The sequence below is a fragment of the Nanorana parkeri genome, unplaced genomic scaffold (assembly GCF_000935625.1).
Source record: "Nanorana parkeri isolate BGI_ZX_2015 unplaced genomic scaffold, ASM93562v1 scaffold1084, whole genome shotgun sequence".
NCBI classification, from domain to species: Eukaryota; Metazoa; Chordata; class Amphibia; order Anura; family Dicroglossidae; genus Nanorana; species Nanorana parkeri.
The window spans coordinates 75787-101572 of record NW_017307352.1 but is presented as its reverse complement, the minus strand read 5'-3'; the positions used below and the strand labels follow the sequence as shown (position 1 = coordinate 101572).

The 25786-nt window shown below is 43.0% G+C and overlaps 2 protein-coding genes across 2 annotated transcripts in view; both read left to right on the top strand.

Moving 5' to 3' along the window:
* The window catches only part of LOC108796240 (glutathione S-transferase P 1-like), a 14175-nt gene extending 4312 nt beyond the window's left edge, over positions 1–9863 (top strand). Inside the window, exons 2-7 of the mRNA XM_018567698.1 lie at positions 2674–2709; positions 4312–4424; positions 4743–4830; positions 6382–6485; positions 8883–8990; positions 9625–9863. Of these exons, the coding sequence (XP_018423200.1) occupies positions 2674–2709; positions 4312–4424; positions 4743–4830; positions 6382–6485; positions 8883–8990; positions 9625–9810 (635 nt within the window). The 3' untranslated portion in view covers positions 9811–9863. The remainder of the gene's footprint in view (positions 1–2673; positions 2710–4311; positions 4425–4742; positions 4831–6381; positions 6486–8882; positions 8991–9624) is intronic.
* A 2768-nt stretch (positions 9864–12631) lies between these two features.
* The window catches only part of LOC108796232 (glutathione S-transferase P 1-like), a 44080-nt gene continuing 30925 nt past the window's right edge, over positions 12632–25786 (top strand). Inside the window, exons 1-3 of the mRNA XM_018567689.1 lie at positions 12632–12841; positions 13636–13809; positions 14767–14818. Of these exons, the coding sequence (XP_018423191.1) occupies positions 12632–12841; positions 13636–13809; positions 14767–14818 (436 nt within the window). The remainder of the gene's footprint in view (positions 12842–13635; positions 13810–14766; positions 14819–25786) is intronic.

Genomic DNA, 25786 nt, shown 5'->3' with positions numbered 1-25786 from the left:
GGGGGGCGGGGGGGCCTTCATGGATTTTTGCATCGGGGCCCTGGGGTCACTAGTTACGCCACTGCAGCCTCTCCTTGCTGTTGCTATCATTATTATTTGGGAACTACTAGTACCTTGGATTGGAACTGAAGCTGATCAAGGCATCATTTCCCACCACTTACAGTGCTCACATTACACTCCACAGCTCCTCCCACAAACCTCACAGACAGCAGGCATGTCACCACTGCCTGGACTGTACCACCAACTCCTCCCTGGGGGGGATTTGTGACAATTCACACCTGGACACAGATTGTGAGCGTCCATGCAATCATTACATATCAGTATCATACACTCTGCTGGCCTGGGTAACTTAGCTGAGCTTTATGCAATTATGGGACCTGGACACTTGTGGGAAGGGGGGTTTGAACCCCCCCCCTTATCTATGCCCCTGCTAGGCCCATATTATGTTTCCATTCTGGAGCTTTTGCTGTAAATTGAAGCCAAAACTGCAGCATGAGAAATGGCCCAGTGTGCAGCAGCTCAAAACTACTCTTTTGATGTTTTAGCTTTTTCAGGCACAGTCTCTCTTTGCTACTGCCCCCAGGAGTCCTCTAGTAACTGTTGTCTATCTTTCCTCTGCCCAGAATCTGAATGGGCCTCCTCCATCAGCTCAACATCGTTGCTTAGACTAGGACATTTACTAGATGATAGCCCATTCTTAACCCAAAGGCCTCACAGTGAACTTCAGGGGCAGGCTTCCAGGTGATCTATTGACAGATGTATCTTTCAGTAACGCAAGCATCCCTTGACTAAGGCCACAGGAGAAAAATAAACATTTTGGCTACTGAGGCCATATCTGCTGGAGTCAAAGAGTATGTGGAAGCTGGTTGCTCACTACCAGAGCTGTTGGATTTGCCTCTGTACTGGCATATTCAGAGGTGCAAATCACTCTGTACATCATGCACAGTTGGGTGTGTGGCAACATAGTCAGCAAAGACTCTCCTCAGGTCCCATAATGACTTCATGCTAAAACAGTGGCAAATAACTCTCCACATTGCTCCCCACACTCACCAGCCAGCCTGCAAAAATACACTGTCTATCTATTAAGGTTAAAAACGGTTTAGTTCTACAACTTAAGAGGTTTTAGTTCTACAACTTTTGCAAAACATGTGGAATCCACACTGCCTTGTCAAGGCCCCCCTCTCTGTGTAGTGTGGTCCTATCTCTAATCTATGAGCGCCTCCCTCTTAGAGCATATATGACAAAGGATGAATAGGGTGCAGGTTTGCCAGGAGGTAGCCCAACCTCCTTAAATGCATAGGGACACACCAGGAGCACCGCACACAACAATGGCAGCTGAAGCCCCCAGTGTGTCCCCAGACCAAATCCAACAAGTAAAACGAATGGCAAAAACACTCATCAATTCATAACTAGCTTTAAAGCAAGGTGCACATTGAAGGGCTTTACACAGTACAAAAGCAAACATTTCCCAGCACACTCACCAGCCAGCCTGAAAAAATACGCTGTATAACTATTAAAGTTAAAAAAAGAGGTTTTAGTTGCACAAATTTTGCAAAATATGTGGAAGCGACACTGTGTAATGTGGTCCTAACTAGGGATGCACAGATACTTTTCGAGTACCAGTGCAGATACTTGGCATTTTCATGAGAACTACCAGGGTTGCAGAGGTTGCAGCTGGGACCGGGCTCTGGTGCTCCACCACTGTCCTGAAATCATTAGTCTGTATTGTTTTAGAAAAACTGTCACATGACAATAAACAAAAATTTATCAGTACTCGTACTTGTAAGTACTCGGCAAGAACCAGTACTCGTACTCGCAAAACTGGTATCTGTGCATCACTTTATTTATATTTATAAAAACAAAATCGTACATTAAAACAGAGATGTACAAATCCCAGGAGCTCTGTGTGCTCGTTACAAATGACAGCTGCCTCCTAATTTTTTAATTTTTCTCTAGTGTAGTCTTGAAGCTCAAAAGTATCGTATTTGTACCGAGTACTGTACTTGGTATCTGTGCAACCCTAGTCCTAACTCTAATCTATGAGAGCCTCCATGGTACATAGCACTTGATTGCTACATAGAACCATACATGGAACCCAAAATAGAATCCAGACTCCAGTGGCAGTCAACCTCTCTGGCTTGTACTGTGGATCTCTCAAAAGATTCTGGGATCGCCCAGTGTCCCCATTACCAACTAGGCTTACAGGAGGTACACAAAAGTTTGGGTGGGTAGGTTATGTCTTCGCAGCAGCACTTGATCCCAACATGGTCTGGTGGAAAGCAAAAGGGCAGAGACCCCTCCTACTTCTTCAGAACACTGACATCAGTTATGGCTGGGGTGCCGTGGGGTGAAGTGGATTTGCTTCCTTGATTGTACAGGAGCAAAGTTCACTCAACATTTATCCCTTCAGCTGCTGGCCAAAGTGACAAAGTGACACTTTGCAAACATCTCTTAAATGAATTAAAGCACCAGCCCACAACATTTCTTAGATGCAATTCAAATCTGCAGTTGCTAGTAGCAATATTCCACGTTGGCCACTAAAATATAACCTGAAGATCAGAGAAGCACTAAGACAATTATTGCATAAAGCAAGATCCCTACATTTACATACCCATGCCATTTTTAAATGTTATATTTAATGATTCATTCTTTTATTTTTTTCTTGTTTTGCAGTGTCTGAATTTGTTTTAACTTATTTCCCACTGAGAGGTAAGTAAATGATCTCTTAACAGTTTATTTTTCACATCCAGATTACTGTATTCAAACTACCATGAGGTAACATGTGTGTCCATGCACTTTATCTTCAACATCTATAGGAAAATATCAAATTAGAATGCACGCTGTCAGGGCTTAGCTGCAACCAGCATATATATAAAATATATACTGGTCCCCACATGTATACATCCCTTTCTCTCCTCACTGCTGTGCTGTAGCCTGGCCCACTCTATACCACAAGGTGGATGAGCACAGCAGTGGCAGCTCCTGCATGGATTGCTGAAGTTCCCTCCCAACACACATGCTGCAGTGTGCACTGATCCCAGGTTCACCTCAGTGCCAGGATCTTCACTGCAGCACATCATGCAGGTCCCCCTCTTACTTTTCTCACAGACAGCAAATGAGGTCCAAGGCTCTGAGGAGCTGAGCCTTGGACCAGTGCTCCTTACTCCTGATCCAGTCCTGCTCAGAGGCCATGCCTGCTGCTAGGTTCAACACACCTCCATTCAGGCAGCTTGCAAAAAGTAGCACAGTATCACTAGAGCTCCTGTCCTGTACTTCAGCAGCACAGTGCATACTATTTTACTCCTATCCACTCAAATCCCCACTTTCCCGGTCATAGTGCCTCTAACCCTCCACCTGGACACCCCTTTCACACAGTGCCCACCTCCATAAAAGTGCCTCCAACCCACTTCACCCCCCTGGTCAAAGGGTCCGGTGTCCTGTAATGTTCCAGTATGTCAAAAAAAGAGCTTTTCATAGTTTCTGAGGTAGAGGGTAGACATTCTTCATAAATTCATCCAGGGACTCACCAAACAGGTTTTCCCCTTAAATGGCATACACACAAGGCGTTTCTTGCACTGTTGTTCCGCAGATCAATATTTGAGGTAAAGGCATGTGTACAGGAAGGAAACTTATTCTGGATATCAGACATATGTTATCTGCCAGGCCATCCACACATTAGAGACGGGCCACAGGCATGAGTTCAATTTGTTGGAGGACAGACGGGTCCATTAGGATGAATCTAGGTTCCTGAGACATCTCTTTAGACCTGGCAGCGAAGGTCTGGAAAATGGACATGGTAGCAATAACAGTTTGCAGAACAGGGCCCGTAAGACTAACAAAGGTTCTGAGGCATGCTGGGAGAGGGAGGGGAAGCCTTACAGCTCCTTTTTTGCCATTGTCCCATCTCCTGAAGGCAAAGCCCAATGTTCCTGAATACTTCTCCTGTGTCTCAAAATGTACAATAAAGAAATATTTTTTAATAATGTTCAATTAGTTATTTAATTTTTATCCTGTTGTTTTTGGATGGAGTTCTGCTTTAATGGTCAGCATTTTGCACTTAAAATTTTGCTGAGTTTGCTAATCTGTTTTAATTCATATAAATAATTTACTACAGTGTTTCAATGTGACTATGTTGGGCTTCATTTATAAAACTCCTGCCATTTGCACTGCATTAGGGCCCCAAGATGGTCCCTAATGTATTTCCTATACTCGGCAGCACCATCTGGGGGCACCAGTAACGTGCGAACGCCATCTGCCTGGCTATATGGTTATTCTAGCTGCTGTTTATTCAAACTCTATGTTCACAAATAGGAAGAGGGGAGCCTATTCGTCTGCTCTTGGCTGATAATGGAGCTCGGTGGACTGAGGACGTGATACAGCTTCCTGATTGGTTTGCTGGAAAATGTGACCTAAAGAAAGAGGCAGTAAGTGAATTTAAAACCCTTTTCTTTTTTAAGCACCTGTTGACAATAGGTAACCTTTATCCACTGCCTGCTATTCTAGCAAAATTGTGACTAACCCAAGATTAATAGCTGTGATGTCTATAAATTATCAAAAATCTTAGAAGGCACCCTTCTGGCAAAGCTAACGGATGGTAGTGGGAGTATTGGTGTGGTTGGTTTTCCATCAAATTTCACCAAGTAGTGTTGGAAATGTCTGCTCTCCTTTTGGGAGTGTTTTTTGTTTGTTTGGACTGTTCAGTGACTGAATTTTTCCCTTAAATCTGACTCGATATTTTACAGGTTTTTGGTCAGTTGCCTCAGTTTAGGGATGGAGAACTTGTTCTCTATCAGAGCAACACCATCCTGAGATACCTAGGACGCAAATTTGGTGAGTTTGTTTACTACATTTCACTGCTTTATACTTTGCTTTCAAAATACAGTTCCACACAGGGTCAGTTGCTTCAAGTTTATCCAATTGCAGGAGCACAAGGGTAGCAGTGTACTTAGGTTTATGGTCTACCATGGGACATTACCTATCTCCATTAGACAAAGTATTCATATGTGGTTACCTTAAGTAAAAGTCAGAGGTGTAAGGCCCCATTCACACTGAGCGGATTGCGAATCACGAGTTTGTCGCGCGATTGTCATTTTGCGCGATATCATGCGGTTTTCCGGGCGATATCGCGCAAATGATTGCATTGGACCGAGTACAATCGCGCGACATCTGCACAAAAAAAGGGTCCTGTAGCAGCGACGCGTGACAGCGACGAGCACAGCTCCATAGACTTGTATTGGAGAGGGATATCGAGCGGATAATATACGCGGAAATCCGCATGATAAATCGCTCAGTGTGAATGGGGCCTAATGGTTCTTGGTCAGTGGTATTGCATGTACTGAATCGGATTATATTTAGTTTCACTTTTCCAGAACCAGAATGCAGTGAACACCTGCTGAATTCAGCCACATTTTATATGTGTTTAAGTTCTCTGTTAGGTACAAGGTTTACTAGTCCCGTCATCTCCTAATGATAGATAGAACACAGCAGGTTCTGCCTAATCCTTTCACTTTCAAACCTTTCACACTCTCCCCCATGGCATGACGAAAAATGTATCTAAAACCAGAACTTTTTTTAGATAGGGTATGGAAAGGTTGAAGCTCCTGTCAAGTTCATTGTCTCGTGTCCATTAGAGATAATTTTAAAACATTTTTTTACGGTTGAGACACAACAGGTAGTGAGAGGAGGTCTCTCCAAAGTAAGAAAAATCTTCTTTTAGACAGCTATCATTGGAACAATTGTCTCCATTTCTCCTCTATTGCTGTTCCAGTGAGAACTCAACATTTACATTTTTCCTCTTTTGATCCTAGTGACAATGGTAACCAGGTTGGATAGAGAGAGTGAATGAATGTTATACACAAGACAGCGATAAAAACAGACAAAGGGTTCTAACCCTTGCTTGCCCTATTCAAAATAAGGCCACAGCACAGAGGCTCTAGTTTTTTCTTACTCATCCAAGACACATTACAGAGCCTTTAATCCTTGCTTAATCTAGCCAGACACCGTACAGTAGTTATCGATAGACCTGCACTGCAGTGTACAACAATGCATGGTATGTATTGTGGTGCATTTTGTAAAAAAAAAAGCATAGGTCTGGTTTTTGTTCTCTTGCCATGCATTGGTAGCCTACTAAAAATGCAAAATTACAGGGCAGGGCTCAACGAGAAAAAAAGCACTTGCGTATGTAAGTCTGCAATCTCAGGTTCATATATAGCACAAGAAAAAGAGATGAACCAATAAGGCTTTTTTAATGCTGTTTGTGTAAATAAAGCTGGTCAATAAAGTATCCAGTCTACAATGGAGGATGATCATTTGTTTATAATATGAGCATTATGTTAATGATTTCACCTTGCTTCCCTTATACACTTTCTCCTCGGCATACAGTCATTGCCGGAAGCAGTGATCAGGAGATTGCTGTCATTGATATGGTAAATGAAGGTGTGGAAGACCTGAGACTGAAGTTCAGCCGCTTTATGTTCTTTGAATATGTACGTATAGGCAAGAGACCCTTTTTTAAAAAAAAATAGTTTTACAATATGATGGAACTTGCGAAGTTCAAAAGTAAACTCAGCATGACAAAAAGGCTAAGCTCCAAAATGATTATTTTATTGGTATGTGCTCCCATAAATATCAGAGCATACGAAGTGGTGGAGCACAGTTACCCTTTCTTTTATTAAACTAAGATCAAGGATACAGTAAGCCAGTACCTAGTGCACCAGGGAATCAAAACTCAATCACAGACTTTTCTGCCTTAGCTCATTATTTGTGGGCGGCTCCAGCAGGATTACTGAAAAATGGGGGCTGGGAAAGATGTGGAGACAGCCAAAAGGAGTCATAAGACTGTCAGCTGCAACCATCATCTGTAGGCTTCTGATTAACTACTTGAAGTGACACTAAACTCAGGCGTTAAATCTAAAAAATGTATTGAAGTACCTTTACTTTTAAAAAACATGTATCTTTTTTGTGCATCACCCTGTAGATACTCAAATCATCTCTGAATTAATGCTGACACTGCCCTTCCTTCTGGAGGGTGGCTACTTTTGTTCTCCATGGTCCCTGTGTGTGTTGCAAAGTAGCCACCACTCCAAGCTTGCTCCCGTGATGCACTACAATCTCACATTTTGTATACTAATTTGTATTGAGATTATGGTCCATCAAACTGAGCTTGGAGCAATGGCTACTTTACAACACACACAAGGACCATGGTGAACAAAAGTAGCCCCCCTCCAGAAGGAAGAACAGTGTCAACAGCTCCAATGTCAGCATGAATTCAGAGGTGATTTGAGAAACTACAGCCGAGTGATAAACAAGATACATTTTTGTTATTAGTAAAGGTACTTAAATGCATTTTTAAGATATAACTCCTGAGTTTAGTGTCACTTTAATAATCCATCCTGCACATGAAGTAAGTGACATATTGCCTCCAGCAGCATATCCTGGTTTTAATACTACTTCTGGAAGAAGAATGCAGACATAAATGCTGAAAGCTTGAAAAATACACCATTTACTGTGTATTTGATTGTTTGGTTCATCATGAACTGAAAAAGTAAGGGCTGCTTTTTTAAATAGCCAGCGCTAGTGTGATAAGTGTATTTGCATTGCAAATACAGCAACATAAACAATGTTTTCATAAAATAAAAGAAGTAAACAGGTATGCCCAGAAAAATATATATTTTTTCTCCTAACAAGTGCATATCACCCACTATGGGGTACTTTGTGATTCAAAACAGCGCAAGTGTATCTTTTAATATGTGATAAGAGATTTAAATATTCATCTGTAGTCAATCTTTGTCTCTCTATTTCAAATGCTGATTAAGCACTTACAATGGATGATGTGCCTTGATGTTTAAATGATTTAGCTTCCTGCAGAACCAGCTGGTCCCTGGGGCACTGGCCCCGATATCTTGTTTTAGGGTGGCTCCTTTCCCTTGCATGGTCCTATAGAGCCACCCTTGTGGGCGTCTACACAAACACACAGGAACAGCAGGGCAAGCTGTTCCCTGCTCCCCCTCCTCCCTTCACCCTTCTCCAAGCTAGTAGATGGAGAGCTGCTAGAGTCTGCACTGTGATCTTGTACTGGACAGAACGTTTAGGGAAGCTGAGCTGAGAGCCAGCTGTTTACAAACATAACTGTAAGTGCTTGGGCAAACATGTAAAGAAATACATTGCTGTGCAATGTATATTTGTTTGATCTGGTTTCATTATTGGAAAAAAAAATGTTTGTGAGTTTAAAACTACTTTAAATGATAGCAGGTTAATTTATAAGACTAGTGCAAAAGAAGCTAACTGACCTGTTGATCAGAAGCAAATGATTAGGTTATAATTTTTAAATTAAATTAAAAATATGATTAGTTGCTCCTGGTAGTCCAGAGGAATTGCACTATATACTCGAAAACCCTGTGAATTTAAGATAAAGTATCACATATCGATACCACTGTCCTAAACCAAGCAACATATGACAAATAAAAGACTAGAAATGGTATAAGGAAAATGTATCAAAATACATACACATATCAAATCACACAGTACAATAAACTTCAGTGTAAACCCTGACCGTAAAATATCCCACTGTGTGATAAATATGTATAGTATTGCATGGCTGGTGCTATATTTAGGGATAGTGTACTCCTCCAGTAAAAGCGTTTTACTATGACATGACTGCAGCTTTATGTAGGGATATTATACTCCTCTAGTACTATTTCTTTATCCTTTTGTACTCCCACTACATGCCTGATTTGACATTTCAGCTGTTTTTAATAGGTAATTAATATAGAGTAGAATTAAACACAGCAATATCATAGAAAATGGTTCTGAATATATATTGACTGAATGGAAGTGATTACATTTACTTTGATGTTATCATTAAAGTTTATTTTGATTAACAGGAAACTGGAAAGGAGAAGTATGAAAAAGATCTACCAACTCATCTATCAGCCTTTGAAAAGATCCTTTCTAAAAATTCTAATGGAACCAAGTTTCTGGTGGGAGACAAGGTAATTCAACATCAGTAAAGAAAATTAAGTAAACAATTCGAGGGGGGTACAGATGTGGACCTCCTGAGATTAAGAGTCAGAGCAAGAAGTGCCTTAGATCCCATACTGCAGATATACCGTTATATGAGGCTGTAGGTACAGGAGTGCCTAAACACACTCACATACCAGAAAGTGCACTGACATTTTTCAGGAGGAACACAAGACATTTACAAATCTTCACTTTTTTGAGTTTAGATCCACTTTATGGCTTAGATTTGGCTATCTACATCTCAAAGCATTGTGATAAGAATGTTCCATATAGTATATCTTTGAAGGCAGAAGTGGTATTAGTACACAAAATGGTGTCAGGAATAGGCTGAGTTAATCTTTAACATAATATCACAACAATCTATAATATAGCGTCTTTACTAAAGAGTTCAGCATAGAACAACCAATAATAAGCTGTACATTGTACAGTGCTGTCAGTTTATCAGATGTACCATGCTTAGGGGAGGTGAGAGCACAGGGGTGACCTAATCAGTGTGTGTGGCTGCTCCTTCATTGAATACTGGTAACACAACTGTATTCCTTAACTGCAATAGAAAAAGTAGTGTCATGGTTCTGGCTACTACATTTGCTGTTCTTCTTTCTGCAGATTTCCTATGCTGACTACAACCTCCTGGACCTCCTTCACCTTCACCTCCATGTCTTCCCGGACAGTTTGTCTTCGTTCCCCCTGCTCACTGCATACATAGACCGCATTAGTTCACGAAGCGACCTCAGTGATTATCTGAAATCTGAGGATCGTAACAGCAGACCTATTGTTCCAAAAAGAGGTTAAATACTACTGATCCATGTTGGCTTACCATACAGAAGTCTACCTCATATCACTTAGTAAACCATGTCATTCCTCTTTTTATTCCATCTAAGAGTACATGTGCATAGAGTATGTTGTAAGTTCTTTATTGCTGTCTTTCTCATGCCACTTTAGCAATCTCTAAATAGGAGCTGTGAAACTCTGTGTAAAAATGCACTTTATTTTTACCAGGGATTGCTAGAGAATTCTGACATGAGAGACAAGGACAATAAAGAGCTTACAGGGGCTTAATTGGCAGGATCTGGACCCCAAATAAACTGTGATATTTTTTTTTTCTTTCAAAATAAAACAATGTCATTTTCAGACTGGTTTGTACTTTGTCTTTACATATTGTGTTGTAGGCTATTATTAAAATAATAGTTATCATTATGTTGTCCTAAGCACCCCACCCTGTATCTTAGAATATATCAGCACATCTTCTGTTACATACATACATAAGCAACAACTCCTTTAAAATCTAAGTCCACCAATGCAGAGGAAGGAAAAATTGTCTCAGTCAGATGACTTTAAGAGCCTTGATATGGGCATAAAATACACCTTGTTCTCAGAAGATATATTGCAATGTATTTTGATGCTTTACAACACATCAAAAAGTACAGACAAGAGAAAGTATTTTGTTTTTAATAGGACCTTTTCAAATGTTTTGTGTTGCATTGCATCATGGGAATATCCTGTATACTGCATTTTAGCTGTGTTGACCTGTTTTTTGCCATTCTATGCAAAGCAGTGCAATGTATATCAAGGCAACGTATGCCAACATATGTATCTCTGGTGTGAAACCACCCTATCAGAAGATCAGGATTACTACATAGCCAACATAGGCCATCCAGGAGTGGCATACAGCCACATACATATCACGCTGCTGACTATTAGTAAAACATGCTGTCTATAATATCCACTTTCAGATTGCTGCCCTGTCTGCTGCCTTTCCTCTTTGTTGTTGCACCTCTATAGTTGTAAGTTTTTGTTGCATATAAAGACTACTATCATATCTTCCACTCTCCTCTCCAGCACATACTGCCCACAGTCATACCCTATGGCAGTCCTCCCCTGCACATACTGCTTGTTGTCATACCCTTTGCACTTCTCTTCTTCACATAATGGCCACCAACATACCCTCTGCACTCTTCTTATGCACATACTGGCCTCCCTTTTACCCTAAGCATTCCACTCCTGCACATTCTGGCTACCTTTCTATGCTCCACACACCATATTGCCCCATGTTGGATCCTCTACACTCCTCTCCTGCACATACTGCCTGGCTTCATATACTTGTCACCTGCACGTACTGCCAGCTATCATACTCCACACACTCCTTCTTCTATTACCATCTGCATTCATTTCCTGCACATCTAATACTTTCCACACTCCTTTCTCGCACATACGGTACTTTCTGCTAAAATACATCTTTAACATTGTCTGGTATAGCCTGAACCTTGCCCCTGAATTGAGCACATGTTTGCTAGTACAAAATATATGACTTTTATCATCATAAATGATTGTTACTGAAATCTAAAAGGACTGATCAGCAATAACATAGCAAACATATAATTATATCGTTGGCTTGCAGGTTCTTCTAAAAGTGTGGGATGAGTCATATTTTTTCTGTACTCTGCCCCTGTTTATTTCCAGTACTTTACCTCATCTGTTGTGACAAACTACAGTACACTACTATGCATTTCGTTGGACTACTGTACCACAATGCCCTGCCCAACCACTTCCATTGTCTGAACTGAGATGCTTGGCTCAATGCAGACATTTAGACTTTTTGTTTAGGTGTCGAGGCGCTTTCAGAAGCCAGAATTCCCTACCAATCACCGACCGACACAAGTACATAGAATGGTTGCCTTGACTATGGTTGGAAGCCAACTCCCATCCACAATTTTTATTTATATTTTAAGTCTGAGATAAGGCAGAGAAAGGTTAGAGTTTTCTTAATTTCCCTTTTCTGTGACAGAGGAAATGAGGGAAAAGGGTATAGCTAGGACAGGAAAACACAGACAGCAATACAAATCTTGCAGTGAATCAAAATATACTGTACAAACTTTTTAGAAACCATAGATAAGAGTAGGTGCACAGCTAGATGTTAGTTTAGTATAAATCGAGAATGCAGTAAAACCAGCAGGCCAAGATATAAGTAAAATATTTACTAAACTCCCATATGAGAATAAACACTGTTGTTCCAGGGATGCGCCCTTTATCAAGGTGCACAAAGCCTAATGAGTTCTCTAAACAAAAGATCCAAGGGTCCAAATATTTTTAATATTGGTGTCACTGATCAGCATTATATCGGATCTGATACTTGTAGTTCTACAGACTTGTGTATTACAAAGCAGCTAGCTCTTGTATTACTTGCAGTTCTACTACATGTGCTCTTTTCCTACCTTGCTCTTGTACTGGTTTGGCAGCTTTAGGGGTTGCCTCATCTCACCTACTGATTAATAAAGCAGCCTCTCAGCCAATCTAGTGTTCCCTTCCTATTGCTCACTTTATTTAAACTTGAGGCAGCTCACCACTCGTTGCATGAGCACCGATAGCACTAGCTAGTTGCCGTGCCCCATTGCTTTGTAGTGCTGTCACCTATTACATTTTTTATGCTGTTTCTGTCTACCAACCTTTGGGTTGCTGCCTGGTGATCCTTGTCTGCCACCTGCCCTGACCTTTGTCCTTGTGTCCTGTTGATCCTTGCCTGCTACCTGCCCTGACTTTTGGCTTTGTCACCTGGTATCCTCACCCACCGTCTGCTGAGTAGGGTAAACTCGGGGGGTCACAATCTTGGGTCATCATGCAGCAAAACCCATCTCCACCATCAGCAGCTCTGGTCCTCTGGTCCTTAGACTCTGTGACCCAGGGGATCCCACACTGCCTGCACTATGCTTTGGCATTGGACTACCAGCTGTCTCCAGAGCTTATATTGTCAGCTCTGGCTTCCAGCTGCCCCTATCTGATCTACAGCTCCAGGTTGTGGTTCTATCCACTCCTTTCTCATGTGGCTGTTGGCCTACACCGCTCGCACCCCTTCAATCACTTAAGATGCACCTGCAAGTGTAGCTAGGGTCCGCATCTTTGGTTTCTCATCCTGACAATTAGTATGCGTTTATAACAAGATAATACAAAACAGGCAATGCATTTCAGGGTAACATAGTTACATAGTTAGCCAGGTTGGAAAAAAGTCAATCAAGTTCAATCTATAGAGAAAAACAAAAAAAAAAAAATAGAAAAACTTTCATAAACAAAACCCTATGCTCACAGTTACTCACAGTTGATTCAGAGGAAGGCAAAGACCCCTATAAAGCATGGTTTAATTTTCTCCAACAGCGGAAAACAAATTTCTCCTCATCCCATAAGGCATTAGGATGTTCCCTGGATCAACAATCTCTGGTGTTTTTTATTTATAAAATGTTAATATCTGATTATATTATACATTGTTATCATATTCCCTGTTAATTGCATCTTCTCAAGAAAGAACAAATTCAGTTTAGCTAATTTTTCTTCACCGCTCAGCTCCTCCATGCCTCTTATGAGTTTAGGGGGGTCTCAGAAGATATACCCCTTCTTCAGGGTTACAAAACAGACATAAAAATAGGTATATAAATATAAAATATAGGGATGTACGATACTAGTATCGGTATCGGGCCCGATATAGGGCATTTTCACTTGTACTTGTAAAAATGCCCTGATACTAAAGGCCGATACCGGCACTTTAAAAAAATTTCAACGAAAAGGCGGAGGGGGCGTGTTCGGATGCCGAGCTGAGTGCGTGCTGCCTTAACCTCCCTCTACCCGCAGTATTACAGCTGCCTCAGTCCACCAATATGGCGCCGGAGCACATGGCCGCCTTTGGACTCCCACTGTGAGTCTCATCCTGCAGATCATTCCCTGGCTGAGTCTCCAGCTACCACTGATGAAGCCTGCTCCCTGAGCCACTCTACTGACAGCCGCTCCTCCAGATCCCCGCTACAGGTGAGCCGGCCTATACAAAACAGCCTACGCACGCTACCTCCAGGCCCACAAGGAAGCTGCATAAGCTGTGAATTTTCCCCGCCTGTCACAGCTCCTCTGCACCACAGCAGGTCTCCCAGCCAGGGCCGCCATTAGAAATCATGGGGCCCCATACAGCCTACATGGCTAGGCCCCTCCCCCTCAAGCTGTCCCCCACAGTCTCACACTATTATTATACATTTACATAGCTCTGACATATACCACAGTGCTGTACAGAGAACACTGAGCCAGTCACATTAGTTTCTGTACAGACGAGCTTACACTCTAATGCAGAATTGCACCGGCTGTAGGGGGACTACAAATCCCAGCAATACATTATACAGCAATGCAGAACAGTATATGAATTGGACTCTGGACGTAGTAACGCACTGGACTCAGGGCTTAAAAATGCACTGGACTTAGTAATGCATTGGACTCTGGACCCACCTGAGGCCCTGCAGAGCCCATCTGAGATCCTGCAGAGCCCACCTGAGACCTCACACAGCCCACCTAAGAGTGACCCTGCAGAGCCCACCATAGATCCTGCACAGCTCATCTGAGACTCTCTATGGTGGGCTCTGCAGGGTTTCAGGTGGGCTGGTTGGAGTTCCTTTCCCAGAACACGCAGCTCATCTTACCTGCTACTGTGCCCCGGCCTCCTCTGTTGCCGCCAGACAGGCGCTGCTGGGCCCCGGCCTCCTCTGCCGCCACCAAACAGGCTCTGCTAGGGGCTGGCCTCCTGCATCTCCTCTGCTGTCAATTGGCTGAGGTGCCTGGCCCCCCAGGCTGCCAGGGCCCCTTACATGGGTATCAGCTGTACCCCCTGATGGCAGGCCTGCTCCCAGCACTCTGACTATGACTTCTGCTGCCATCCTACTCAACGGTCACCATTAGACCCTGCTCTTGGGACCTCTCCCCTGGCTGCTCTTTCCCCCTCAGCCCCCAGGCCTCAACAAGCTCTTAGATCGCAGGACCCTAGTGTGCAGCCCTGGTGAGACCCAAAAGCATCCCAGATGAGACCACACAGCCATATATAATTGCTGTATAATCATGGAGTGCTGGGATCTGTAGTCCTCTATTGCTTGTTGCTATTCTCCATTGCTGTATAATGATGGATTGAGTTACAATTCTTTCAAAATTATATAGAAACTCCCCTAAAATCATTAGTCTGTATTGTTTTAGAAAAAATTTCACATGTCCCTTTAAGAAAATGTATCCGTAATTGGTATCGGCAGGTACCTGAGAGACAGTACTTGTATCTGAACTTGGTCTTGAAATTCTATTCTATTGTTCTCCACTAGAACCTAAATAGCAGCAGAGCAAACAAATCCTACTCACAAAGGGTTTGGGAGTGGTTAGCGAGTAACAGTAGTGTAGACTACAACCAATGAGAGGAGTGTGGACCGCAGAACCATATGCATTGGGAAGGGTTGGGGTAGAGTGACAGGTAATGGAAAAGGTAAAGGTAATGGAAAGGGAGGTCATGTGATCGGAGGAGAGTGTATAGAATGACAAATCTCTCTGGTCTTCACCAAGCTGAACCGTAACAGACAATAAAGTGTAGCTTAAGCCCAAACTTTGTATATCATTTTGGATAGATAAAGGGAAAGTTATAGCCATGTACCCCACCCACACATTTCATAACAATTTCCTCAGTACAGAGCGTGCTGCAGGGTTATGCTTCACTATAATTCTACTGGCATTCTACTGACACAGAGGGTTGGTAATATACAGTGTAATAAACATAGAATCTGGGCACAAGTTTGCATGCATTCTGTTTTTTTAAATGCATGCTATGGTTTACATTATTATATAATTTATAATTTAATTTACATATTCCCAATTTACTTTCTCTTAGTGATGCAGAGATCTACATAAACATCTGCTAATATCATCTGCTGCTTTCTAAACACATTCAAGACTGTCATAATAATTGAACATAAGGGATTTGCTTCAGGACAATGTGTGATGATGAAATTGCCTAGGGTTCTACTGCTATTGTGTGTTCTTAGCTATAGAGCATTAAATGGTAATTTTTTAGGCTGTTGGATTTTACTTTATAATTCTTATTTAGTGAAACTGTAACAAAGCTATGGGCGTTTACATATTAACAATCAGTAAATTAGCTTTAAACAAGCCCTTGCTGATCTTTAGTTCTGTGTTTTACATTAGAGATTAGAAGGTTGGAAAACTGGGTTGTCACTGCTGGGAGGGGGGAACAGGATGATCTGGGCTAGCTTAGACAAGGATTTTAGTACTTCTCTTTCAAATTTGAGGATGAATTATTACAGTGCCTGCAGATATAGATGTCAGTGGGGGTACCATCAGCTTATAGTAGAACTGTAAATGCCAGGTCCGTACGACGTACTGAGCTGGCCAGCTGGAAGCACTTTTGTAGCTCCGTACGATGTACGTCCTTGGCAGCGAAAGGGTTAAAATGTATTTACTGCTTATTAAGCAACTTGGGTCACTACAGAGGTGGAGTTAATACTTAAATGGTTTCTAAACCCTCAGCTTTTATTGCATATATCTACAGTAGATATATGCAAAAAGTAAAAAAAAAAAAACCCCGCTCTAACAGTGGTTTAAACTTACCTGCGTCTTCCCCACGCGCTCCAGTCAGAAAATGTGAAAATTCTCGGGCGGCCCAAAGGATCTTGGGGCGCGCGCATGCGCAGTTCACATTTTTGGCCTGGACGCGAGGAGGGACGCAAGGTAAGTCTATGGACGCGTGCACCCACATGCAGACACCGTCGGGCAGGAAGTGCCAGCAAGCCCAGAGGAGTCAGCGCTGGATCGGACACCCGCCGCAGCGCTGGAGAGAAGGCTGGAAAACATCAGGAAAGAAGAAGATCGGATTGAGAGACATCATTTAAGGTAAGTGCTTTAATTAACATTGGTGTGAGGGGAAAAAGAATTTGCCTTTAATGTTGCTTTAAGTCTGCATCACAGTCCTGGCTGTTAGTTTTAGGTTATGGAAAGGGCAATGTCACATTAGGGAGTGGAGGCAGATGTTCTGAGGACAGTAATCAGAGCACAGCGTGAGAGGGTGTGCCAAGCTGTTACTGTATGCTGCAATAAGATGGTTAACACCTGTAGCACTACTCCCTAAAGAACAGGTGGATAGATGGGTACTTTCTGCTGGTCCCTACTGATGACCCGTCCTAACTGGACCCAAAACTCACCAACCCAAAACTGCTTCCTAAGTAAGCCCCAATGAAGGGAATATTTGTGTCAGCCCTGGAAACACATTAGCTATTTCAATACTCAACCCTACATGGAATATAGATGTATCTGGACTATTAAAAGAAATGTGGTGCTTTAATTTACAATCCTGTAATTTGACATCACTCACCAGCAGGGAGGGAGTAATTATCTGTGGACTGTACAATATGTTCTGCAGCACAGCCTAAAGAGCTGGCAGTTGAGCTACACTCTATCCCCCACCAAATGTCTTTGGCTTTCAAAGAAACAACAGTTTAGCTTTAACCACAAACTAAATAAACTAAATTAACATAGTTTGTGGAACACAGAATGAGTACGCTCCCTGCATACATAGTTACATAGTTACATAGTATTTGGGGTTGAATAAAGACATACGTCCATCAAGTCCAACCCATATAGGTCCACGCATCATCTCATTCTTAGGGATACTGGTATCCCTGGATATTACAGTCCCTCAAGAAATTGTCCAAAAGTTTCTTGAACAAATCTACACTGTTGGCTGAAATCACTGCCGATGGCAGTGAGTTCCAGACCTTAACCGCTCTTACTGTAAAGAACCCTCTTCTCCCATTGTGCTGGAATTTTTTCTCCAGCAACTTTAGGTGGTGGCCTCTAGTCTTTGTAATGGAGTTAATCTCAAACAGTTTGTTGCCAATGTTGCTGTCACCATTGAACATCTTGTACATGAAAATCATATCCCCCTTAATCTCCTTAATTCCAGCGTAAACATGTTTAAGGTCAGAAGCCTTGTCTCATAGCTCTGGTCCTCCATTCCCCTAATTAGTTTTGTTGCCCTCCGCTGGACTCTCTCCAGTTCAAGGACATCCCTTCTCAGTACCGGCGACCAAAACTGGACCGCGTACTCCAGATGTGGCCGAACCAACGATCTATATAGAGGCACAATTATAGACTTGTCCCTGCAATACAAAGGAGAGAGGAGACAGTCTTGGCTCCATTCTTTGTGCATCACATACATACTGATGTTACGCCAATTAACAAATAAATGTGCTTATATGAAACAGTAGCAATTTCAAAGCTTAATATTACTCAACTGAATGATATCCAAAAAAAATGCCTCAAAGCGTTTGCTATGCATGGAGATCTCACAAGAGTATTAAAGGAGAGCGATTGGGAGAGTAAATTGTACTCTTCCCAATAGTTTGAGCCGGTGTGTGACACTGCAGCATTTCACATGCCAGCCCTATAATTCGAGAACAGAGTGATCATGAACAGTCAGTCACTGCTCCATGCAGGGCTTCCCCCTTCCCCTCTTTCGGTTCCTGCAGCACTCATTGGAGGTACATACATGGGAGGGGGAAGACATGTCTCATGGTGGATCCCAACAACATTGGGTAAATGTTAGGGATGTCCTGATGCCACTTTTTTAGGACCAAGTACAAGTACTTTCTCTTAGATACTTGCCGATACCAATTATCGATACTTTTTATTAAAGCAACATGTCAGATTTTTGCTAAAGCAACACAGACTGATTATTTTAGGGCAGTTTCTCACCAGAGCTAAATACAGATGTCCCCTAGAGCACAATACAGATGTCCCCGAGAGCACAATACAGTAGTGATGGGGTGTCAGGGAGAGGGTGGTAGTGATTAGTGTGGTACAGATACAAAAACACAGGGCAGACAGGGGAGTCCAGGCTGCTGTGGGTGTAATATGAAGGGAGGACATGTAAGAGAGGGCTGCACAGACTATAAGGGTCATTACCTTGTAACATGGCTCGGCGTAGAGCCATGGCAACAAGGCGGCGTGCGGCCGACACAGCTCGTCCTGGGGGTGGCTTCTCTCTCCCTCACTGCTGGCCATCCGATATGACAGCGCTCTCTCTCCCTCACCGCTGCCTGCTGTCAGGATAGCGGAGCGGTGAGGGGGAGAGAAGCCGCGCCCCCAGTTGTCAGGATGGCCGAGCGGGTAGGAGATCGGAGCCGCTGTTATCCTGTCAGTTTCAGGATGACAGCGGCTCTGTGCATGGCAGAGCGGAAGATCGGTAAATATCATGGATATTTACCGATCCTCCGTGTGAGAAGGACAAACACTGGAGCGATCATCTGATCACTCCAGTGTTTGTAAATAACTGGGGACACATAGTACTATGTGTCCCCAATTATGGATGAACAGGCTGTGATTTACATCACAGCTTGTTCATTCAGGATTTCCTCAATGGGAAGAAGCACTCTGTACAGAGTCTCCTCCCCATTCAGAAACGGCTGATAGTAAATATGAATGGGAAGCCTCTGTACTGAGTGCTTCCCATTCATTGAGTGCTGAGGCTGCTGAAAAAGAAATTGAGGATTTGGTGTCCTCAATTTCTTTTCTATTTTAAGAGGGAAATCTCAGGGGTCTGTTTGGACCCCTAATATTTCCCAAAGCCCCCTAAACAGTAAAAAATAAATAAATAATACAAAAATAACAAATTATGAAAAAAATAAATAAATAAAAAAATGATTTTAAAAAAGTTTGAAGACTAAAATCTAATTTCAGATGAAATGAACGAAAACTAAAAAAGTTTGAATTTGTTTCATCAAACAAAACACTTTTTTATGCTATTTTGGGTTCAGCCACTGGCGTGCTCTGGAGGCAGGGCGCATGATGTCATATAACTTTGCACATGTTGGGCGCTGCCATCTTGGTGTATATCTAGGTATACACCAAGACGGTGGGGCCAATATCGGCATGTGACGTCACCTGACGCCACGCATGCATGGCGTCATGTAATGCTCCCTGCCTCCAAGATGGTGGCACGCATTCACAGAACACACCGGTGGCCAATATGGCCGCCGCACAGTCTCAAACAAATTACTATGCGCCTGAATATATTTTTCGTATATTCGGACATATAGTAATTCATTAATTTTACAAGTAGTCTGGGTTTTGTGTTCTGTTTTCTATTTTTACTTTTCTAGATGCACTTACTTGAAGAAAGTGTGTCGGCATGGCATCCTGACACTTTATTTTTATAGACTCTGTTTTAGTTTGACATATATTGTTTACCTTCTGATGTTTTATTTGATAAGAATACTTATATTGTGCCTACAAGTTTAATACATTTGAATAAAAGTTTTATTTTTATCATACTCTTTAATATGTTTCTTTCTTTGCGGCTTAACAAAATAGGAGTCTTTAAATGGTGCGGATATTGGGGGAAATGGGTGTGGTTACTGGGGGTGTGGCCACTAAAGGGTGTGGCCACTGAGGGGCGCTGTAAAGCTTTCTCGCACAGGGCGCCTAAAGGCCTAGGGCCGGCCCTGGACATTCCTAGTATCAGTATCGGGACATTCCTAGTAAATGTTTTACTCTAAATGTACATAAGAGAACTAAAGAAAAAAAAAAAGGGTTTGGCTATAGTTCTCTTTTAACAATCAGAATCAACAATTACCATTAACCTGAACAGGTGTAGCTACATCTCTCAAAACATAATGCTTGTTAGCATTAATAGTTACACAAATCCCAATAGTACTATATGTAAGGTCAATGGATTCAACTTGTGAAAAACACAAAATATTGCCTGTAATTATAATTGCTTTTATAGTATTTATGTATTTATAATACAGGAACCCCTTTGCAGCTGCATAGAATAAATTACATTGCTGTTTAGATGCAGACAAAAATAGTAAAAAGTCCAAAACTATAAGCATGCAAAAGTCCCCAGGAAATAGTGATCGTGTGGAGGGCCGTTGCTAGCATAAACTGAACGTTGCAGTCAAGATAAAACACCAAAGGCGGTTGAACATAATTGCAAAGCACAAACAGATAAACTGTGATGCTGCAAACTGAAGGTAAGGACATGTGGATTAGGTTATGGGTTACCATGACCCCATGCCCGGTGCTAACTAGCTCAAGTTACAGGGCAATGTATTTCTGTATTTCATACTGAAACCCACATTCCATAAAGTATTTGATTATATTTTGTGCTTTACAATGCGGGAAAAGGGGTGCGGAAAAAAAACTTGCATAGGGTGCGATTTAACTTAAGGTCATCCCTGTCACAGAATGATATAAGCATTACAGAGCTTTAAACCAACCACTTGTGCAATCCAATAAAAATGGAATTCCTGCAGGAGGCTATACCATCACAAAGAAGTGAGTCAGTGTACACTCATTACTGATATAGCACCCCTCTAACCTCCAAAGCATATGAAGGACCCCAGAGGCATGATGGGCCAGCATTTCACCTTGGGGGTAAGTCCTCGGCTGGTTGTGAGGTTCAAATGTAAGTTGGGCTTCAGACACTTTAAGGTGTTTTAAAGATTTTATTCTTCATGGTACTCAAAAAGAGAGAGGGGTATGGGCTTCAGGCACTCAGAACATTTCACAGTTTGCAGACTCCATATACACTTTTCAGTTATAGAGTGCAAAGAGCCTTTAAAACAGGACCGGAATCAATGTACATAGCAGAACCTCAGCTAGTTAACAGACTTCTTCATGCATTCTCCCAAGAGAGTTACAAGACCACTGCAAGGATCAATCTTCTACCCAGCCTCACTTTGCAGCAGAGTCTCTTGCCCTGGCTCTTCATTCTAAGTCAGCTTCTTCTTCAATAGCAGGACAGCTCCAGGCCCAAATCCAGGCCTCTATTTCAGGACACATGGAGTCCTTCCCCATACAGCAAGGCTAGCAGAACTACACATCCTCCCCCAGGGGAGCCAACGGGAGAAGACACTCACAAGGTCAGCCCCAAATATTTATGCTCTTCTCCAGCACCTCTGGCAATAAACCTCCTACTGTGTTTCCCCGAAAGTAAGACACTGTCTTATATATTTTTTGGCTCAAAAAAAAAAAAAACTAGGTCTTATTTTCGGGGAAGGTCTTTTTTTTTTTTAATGTGCAACAATCCAAAATGAATGCAAATCCAAATTAAATAATCCAAAATGGCAAAGTTAAGAATAGGGTGATCAGGGCAATCAGGGGAGCCATACCTTTCCAAGAGCAATTTGGTAACCAATGGCTGGCCAGAATGAGCGAAGCGCGCTTTCACTATCGATTCCTCACAGGTGGAGTGCATTTGGTATCACTCCGCCTGTGACAGGAGCCGGCGCTATAGAGGAGGCATTGGTTTATGCGGCTCTGCTACCTCCGGTGCCGCCTCGCTCCCTCTAGCCTTGGCACTGATTCTCTGATGCTCTTCAAGTTTCCCCTTATGCCACTACTGGCCCTGGGAAGGGTCACAACTAGGTCTTATTTTTGGGGTAGGTCTTATATTTTAGCAATTCCCAAAAATAGTACTAGGTCTTATTTTTGGGGTAGGTCTTATTTTCGGGGAAACAGGGTAGTGGTTGACCTAAGAGACACAAATATTCCTAACCCAGCATATTTTATCTTTATCTTTATCACCACAGTAGCAGACAGAAGGAAACAATAAGCCATCATTCACAATTAGCATTTTGTAGCACTTTCTCTGCCGATTAAACTCTAAAAAAAAAAAAACACACAGATTCATTTTTATGGCCATGCTCACATCTGAGGTTTTGTCGCTTGGCCCCATAGTCTTCAATGGAAAGCTCAAAAACACGCATTTGTTATATTTTTGCACATTTGCATGCGGTTTACGAGTGTTTGCCCATTTACAACACTGTGTCACAATCTGCTTGCACAACCACGCGACTTGATGTAGAAAAAAAAAGTGCAAAAACGCACAGCGAACTCGCGTGTAGAAACGAGCAAAAACGCTGTCACCTAGGTGTGAATGCAGCCTAACACTGGGCACTGCAAAAAATACTGCAAACACTATTTTTGCAGAACGCCATTGACTTTAATGCACCTCCCGCCCCTGAACGCTCTGGAACGCAGACTTTGTGGTGTGAACCGGCCCTTAAGGAAAGGTGGCTACACTGACATACACATGATCTCTTCCACTCTATATCAAGGGTCAGAACCACACTCTTAAGGTGCCTATAAGCCTGTTGATTATCGTACGATAATTGTGGGTGATCCCCCGATTGTACGATAAACGGCAGGTGTATGGAAGGAAGTCTTTTGTCTTCCGAGCACGCTTGAAAACCTGCCAAAAATCGTAAGATTTCCGTTTCCGGCGGGTTAGTGGCGCCTTCGGAAGACAAATGCCGAACGGACCGGTGTGCGCAAGCACACACTGCATGCTCAGCATTGGAATCATCGGAAGTCCTCCCCTTAGCGGGGAGGGTTGCGATGATCACAAGTACGATCTGCCTGTCCAAGATGGGCAGATCGTACGAGATTTTAATTGCCTTACAACCATCGCACAACGAAAGTCTTGCAATGGTTGTAAGGTTTATGGCCAACTTTACATGCAACACATGTATGTCAAGTTGGTTTTGAAGAGCGAAGAATCATGAGACCAGAAGTTGTACTTCCACCCAGTTAAAAAGCCTGCTGAAAACGGCCGCAAGCAGGGCCGGATTTACTCTCCCTGCCCCCCAAGGCCAGGTTCACATGTAAACGAAAAATCAGCTTCCCTCACTAAACATTTAGCCCTGTTTGTACAAAGCAGGACTGAATGTAGAGAGGGCAACTTCCCCACAAGGACAGCGCTGCCGCCCCTCTGCGCCCTGCCGCCCCGAGGCCGGGCTTCGGTGGCCTTGTGGGGATGCGGCCTGGCCGCAAGGGATGTTAAAGGCAAAGTCCACCTTTTAAATAAAAATAATAAATGCACACGTATTTATAAAAAGGGACTTGTATTTTCTCCATTCACAGATCCTGTCAAAGGATTTGTGAATAGACAATGCAGCTGTCTGGGTGGTGGCAGATTCAAAAACTGTCGGGAGCCTGCGGGCAGAAGAGATTTTGGTAAGTTGGGGGCAGGAGGGGGGTGTGAGGCTGGCGATGTGACCATGTTTCATGTTACACCCTAAGTATGGGTATAACATGAAACATGGTATTATAGGTAAACTTAGAGGGTTATTCACGAAGGATAAAGCCAAAGAATCATCTAATCCTTCGGCTCACTTCGGCCGCCGGAGCCCTCGGTTCAGCCAAACTGAAGGCTTGTACGTGCTATTCACAATAGCCCGTACAGCAGCCGAAGGCAGGCAAACGGCTCAGTCGAGCCAAAAGTATATGCTTCAGCTCAGTTGAGCCGAAGTCACAGCCGAAGCAGGGAGAACGGTCTGGCGAAGAAGACCGTTTTACCTGCAAACGTGAACAAGTTGGCGGAGCTAGCCGTGATGTCATGGCAGGCTCCGCCTAGTTGTTGTCATTCAATGACAGCCCAGCATCCTCAGGTCATTTGAGGACACTGGGCTTCCACTGAGCGACAACAACTGGGTGGAGCCAGCCTTGATGTCACCGCTGACTCCGCCCAGTTTTTGTCATTTAGTGGCAGTCCAGTGTCCTCAAATGACCGTTGATGCTGGGCTGTCATTGAATGACAACCAATAGGCGGAGCCAGTTGTGACATTATGGCTGTCCCCGACCAGTTGTTTTGATTTGACCGACCCCTATGACAGGTGCCAACCAAATCAAAACAAATAGGCGGAGCCAGCGGTGATGTCACTTTTCGCAGACACCTTCTCATAAGGGTAATTTTGCGGCATATGTTCGGCAGGTGCGGACGGGTTGGCAGGCATCAGGCTTTTTTTTTCATTTCAGATGTCAAAAACCTGAATTCTTCAATTAAAGGACTTTTTCAAAAGTTTGGGGTTTTCTTTTACATTTTTATTTAACCCTTTAGTGAATGAGTAAGGATACAAGTACCCCTTACTCATTCACAAGTGGGGGACAGCATCTAGGTGCCCCCTTTATGAAAAAAAGTTCCCCTGCCCTCAGACCCCCACAACCAATGCCCAAGGGCTTGTGGGGAAGAGGTCCAGGTCCCTGTTCCCATCGGCACGGGGATAAGGTGCTTTTCCAGGGGGGTGCTCGCTCATTCCCTCCACACCTACCTACTAACTTCCCTCCACACCTAAAGGGTCTGGTCTGGATAGGGACTGGTCTGGATAGTTAACTTGTCATTTTTTTTATTCTCGAGGTAGCGAGCAGAATAAATAAGCCGAATGACAACTATTCACTCAACAAGTGAACAGCCAGAGGTTCGGCTCAGCCGATTCAGATGTTGGATCAGCTCAGATGTTGGATCAGAGTCGAACGGCTCCTTCACTTCGACTCTGCAGAACATGCTGAGCATGTTCGGCTGAACCAAAGCCAGCTGATGTCTGGCTGAAATCAGCTATACAGGGCTGAAGTGAATAGCCGAACGGTGCTCTGCTTACTTCACTTCCGCACGGTTATTCACTCGGCTGTTTTTGTCAGCTTAGTGAATAACCCCTTTAGTCTTTAAAAAAAGGCTAAAGGTGCCCATACACCTTACGATTATCGTACGATAGTTGTATGCTATCGCGCTTTCGTCCGATAATCGCAAGGATATGGGCAGTGTACAACCGAAAATACTGTACTTTTGACTTTCAAGCATGTTTGAAAACTTTGGTCGATCGTACGATTATTGCAAGGTTAGTGGCGCTTCCGTACGTCAACAATCGTACCATCTACACTGCTCATGCACAAACGAAAATACGTGCGGTTGATTACCGCAATTCGTCCAGGTGCTTCTCTTTAATTACGGCTAATTGAACCTTGCGATAATCGGGGCATAATGGGGCCGCCGTATGACAATCGTACGATGGTTCGATCATCAGACGAAAAGTGTCGTCCGATAATCGCAAGGTGTATGGGCACCTTTGAGGTGCCCATACACTGCTCGATTCTCTTACGAGAATCGCGGGAAATCCCGCGATCGTACGAGAATCGA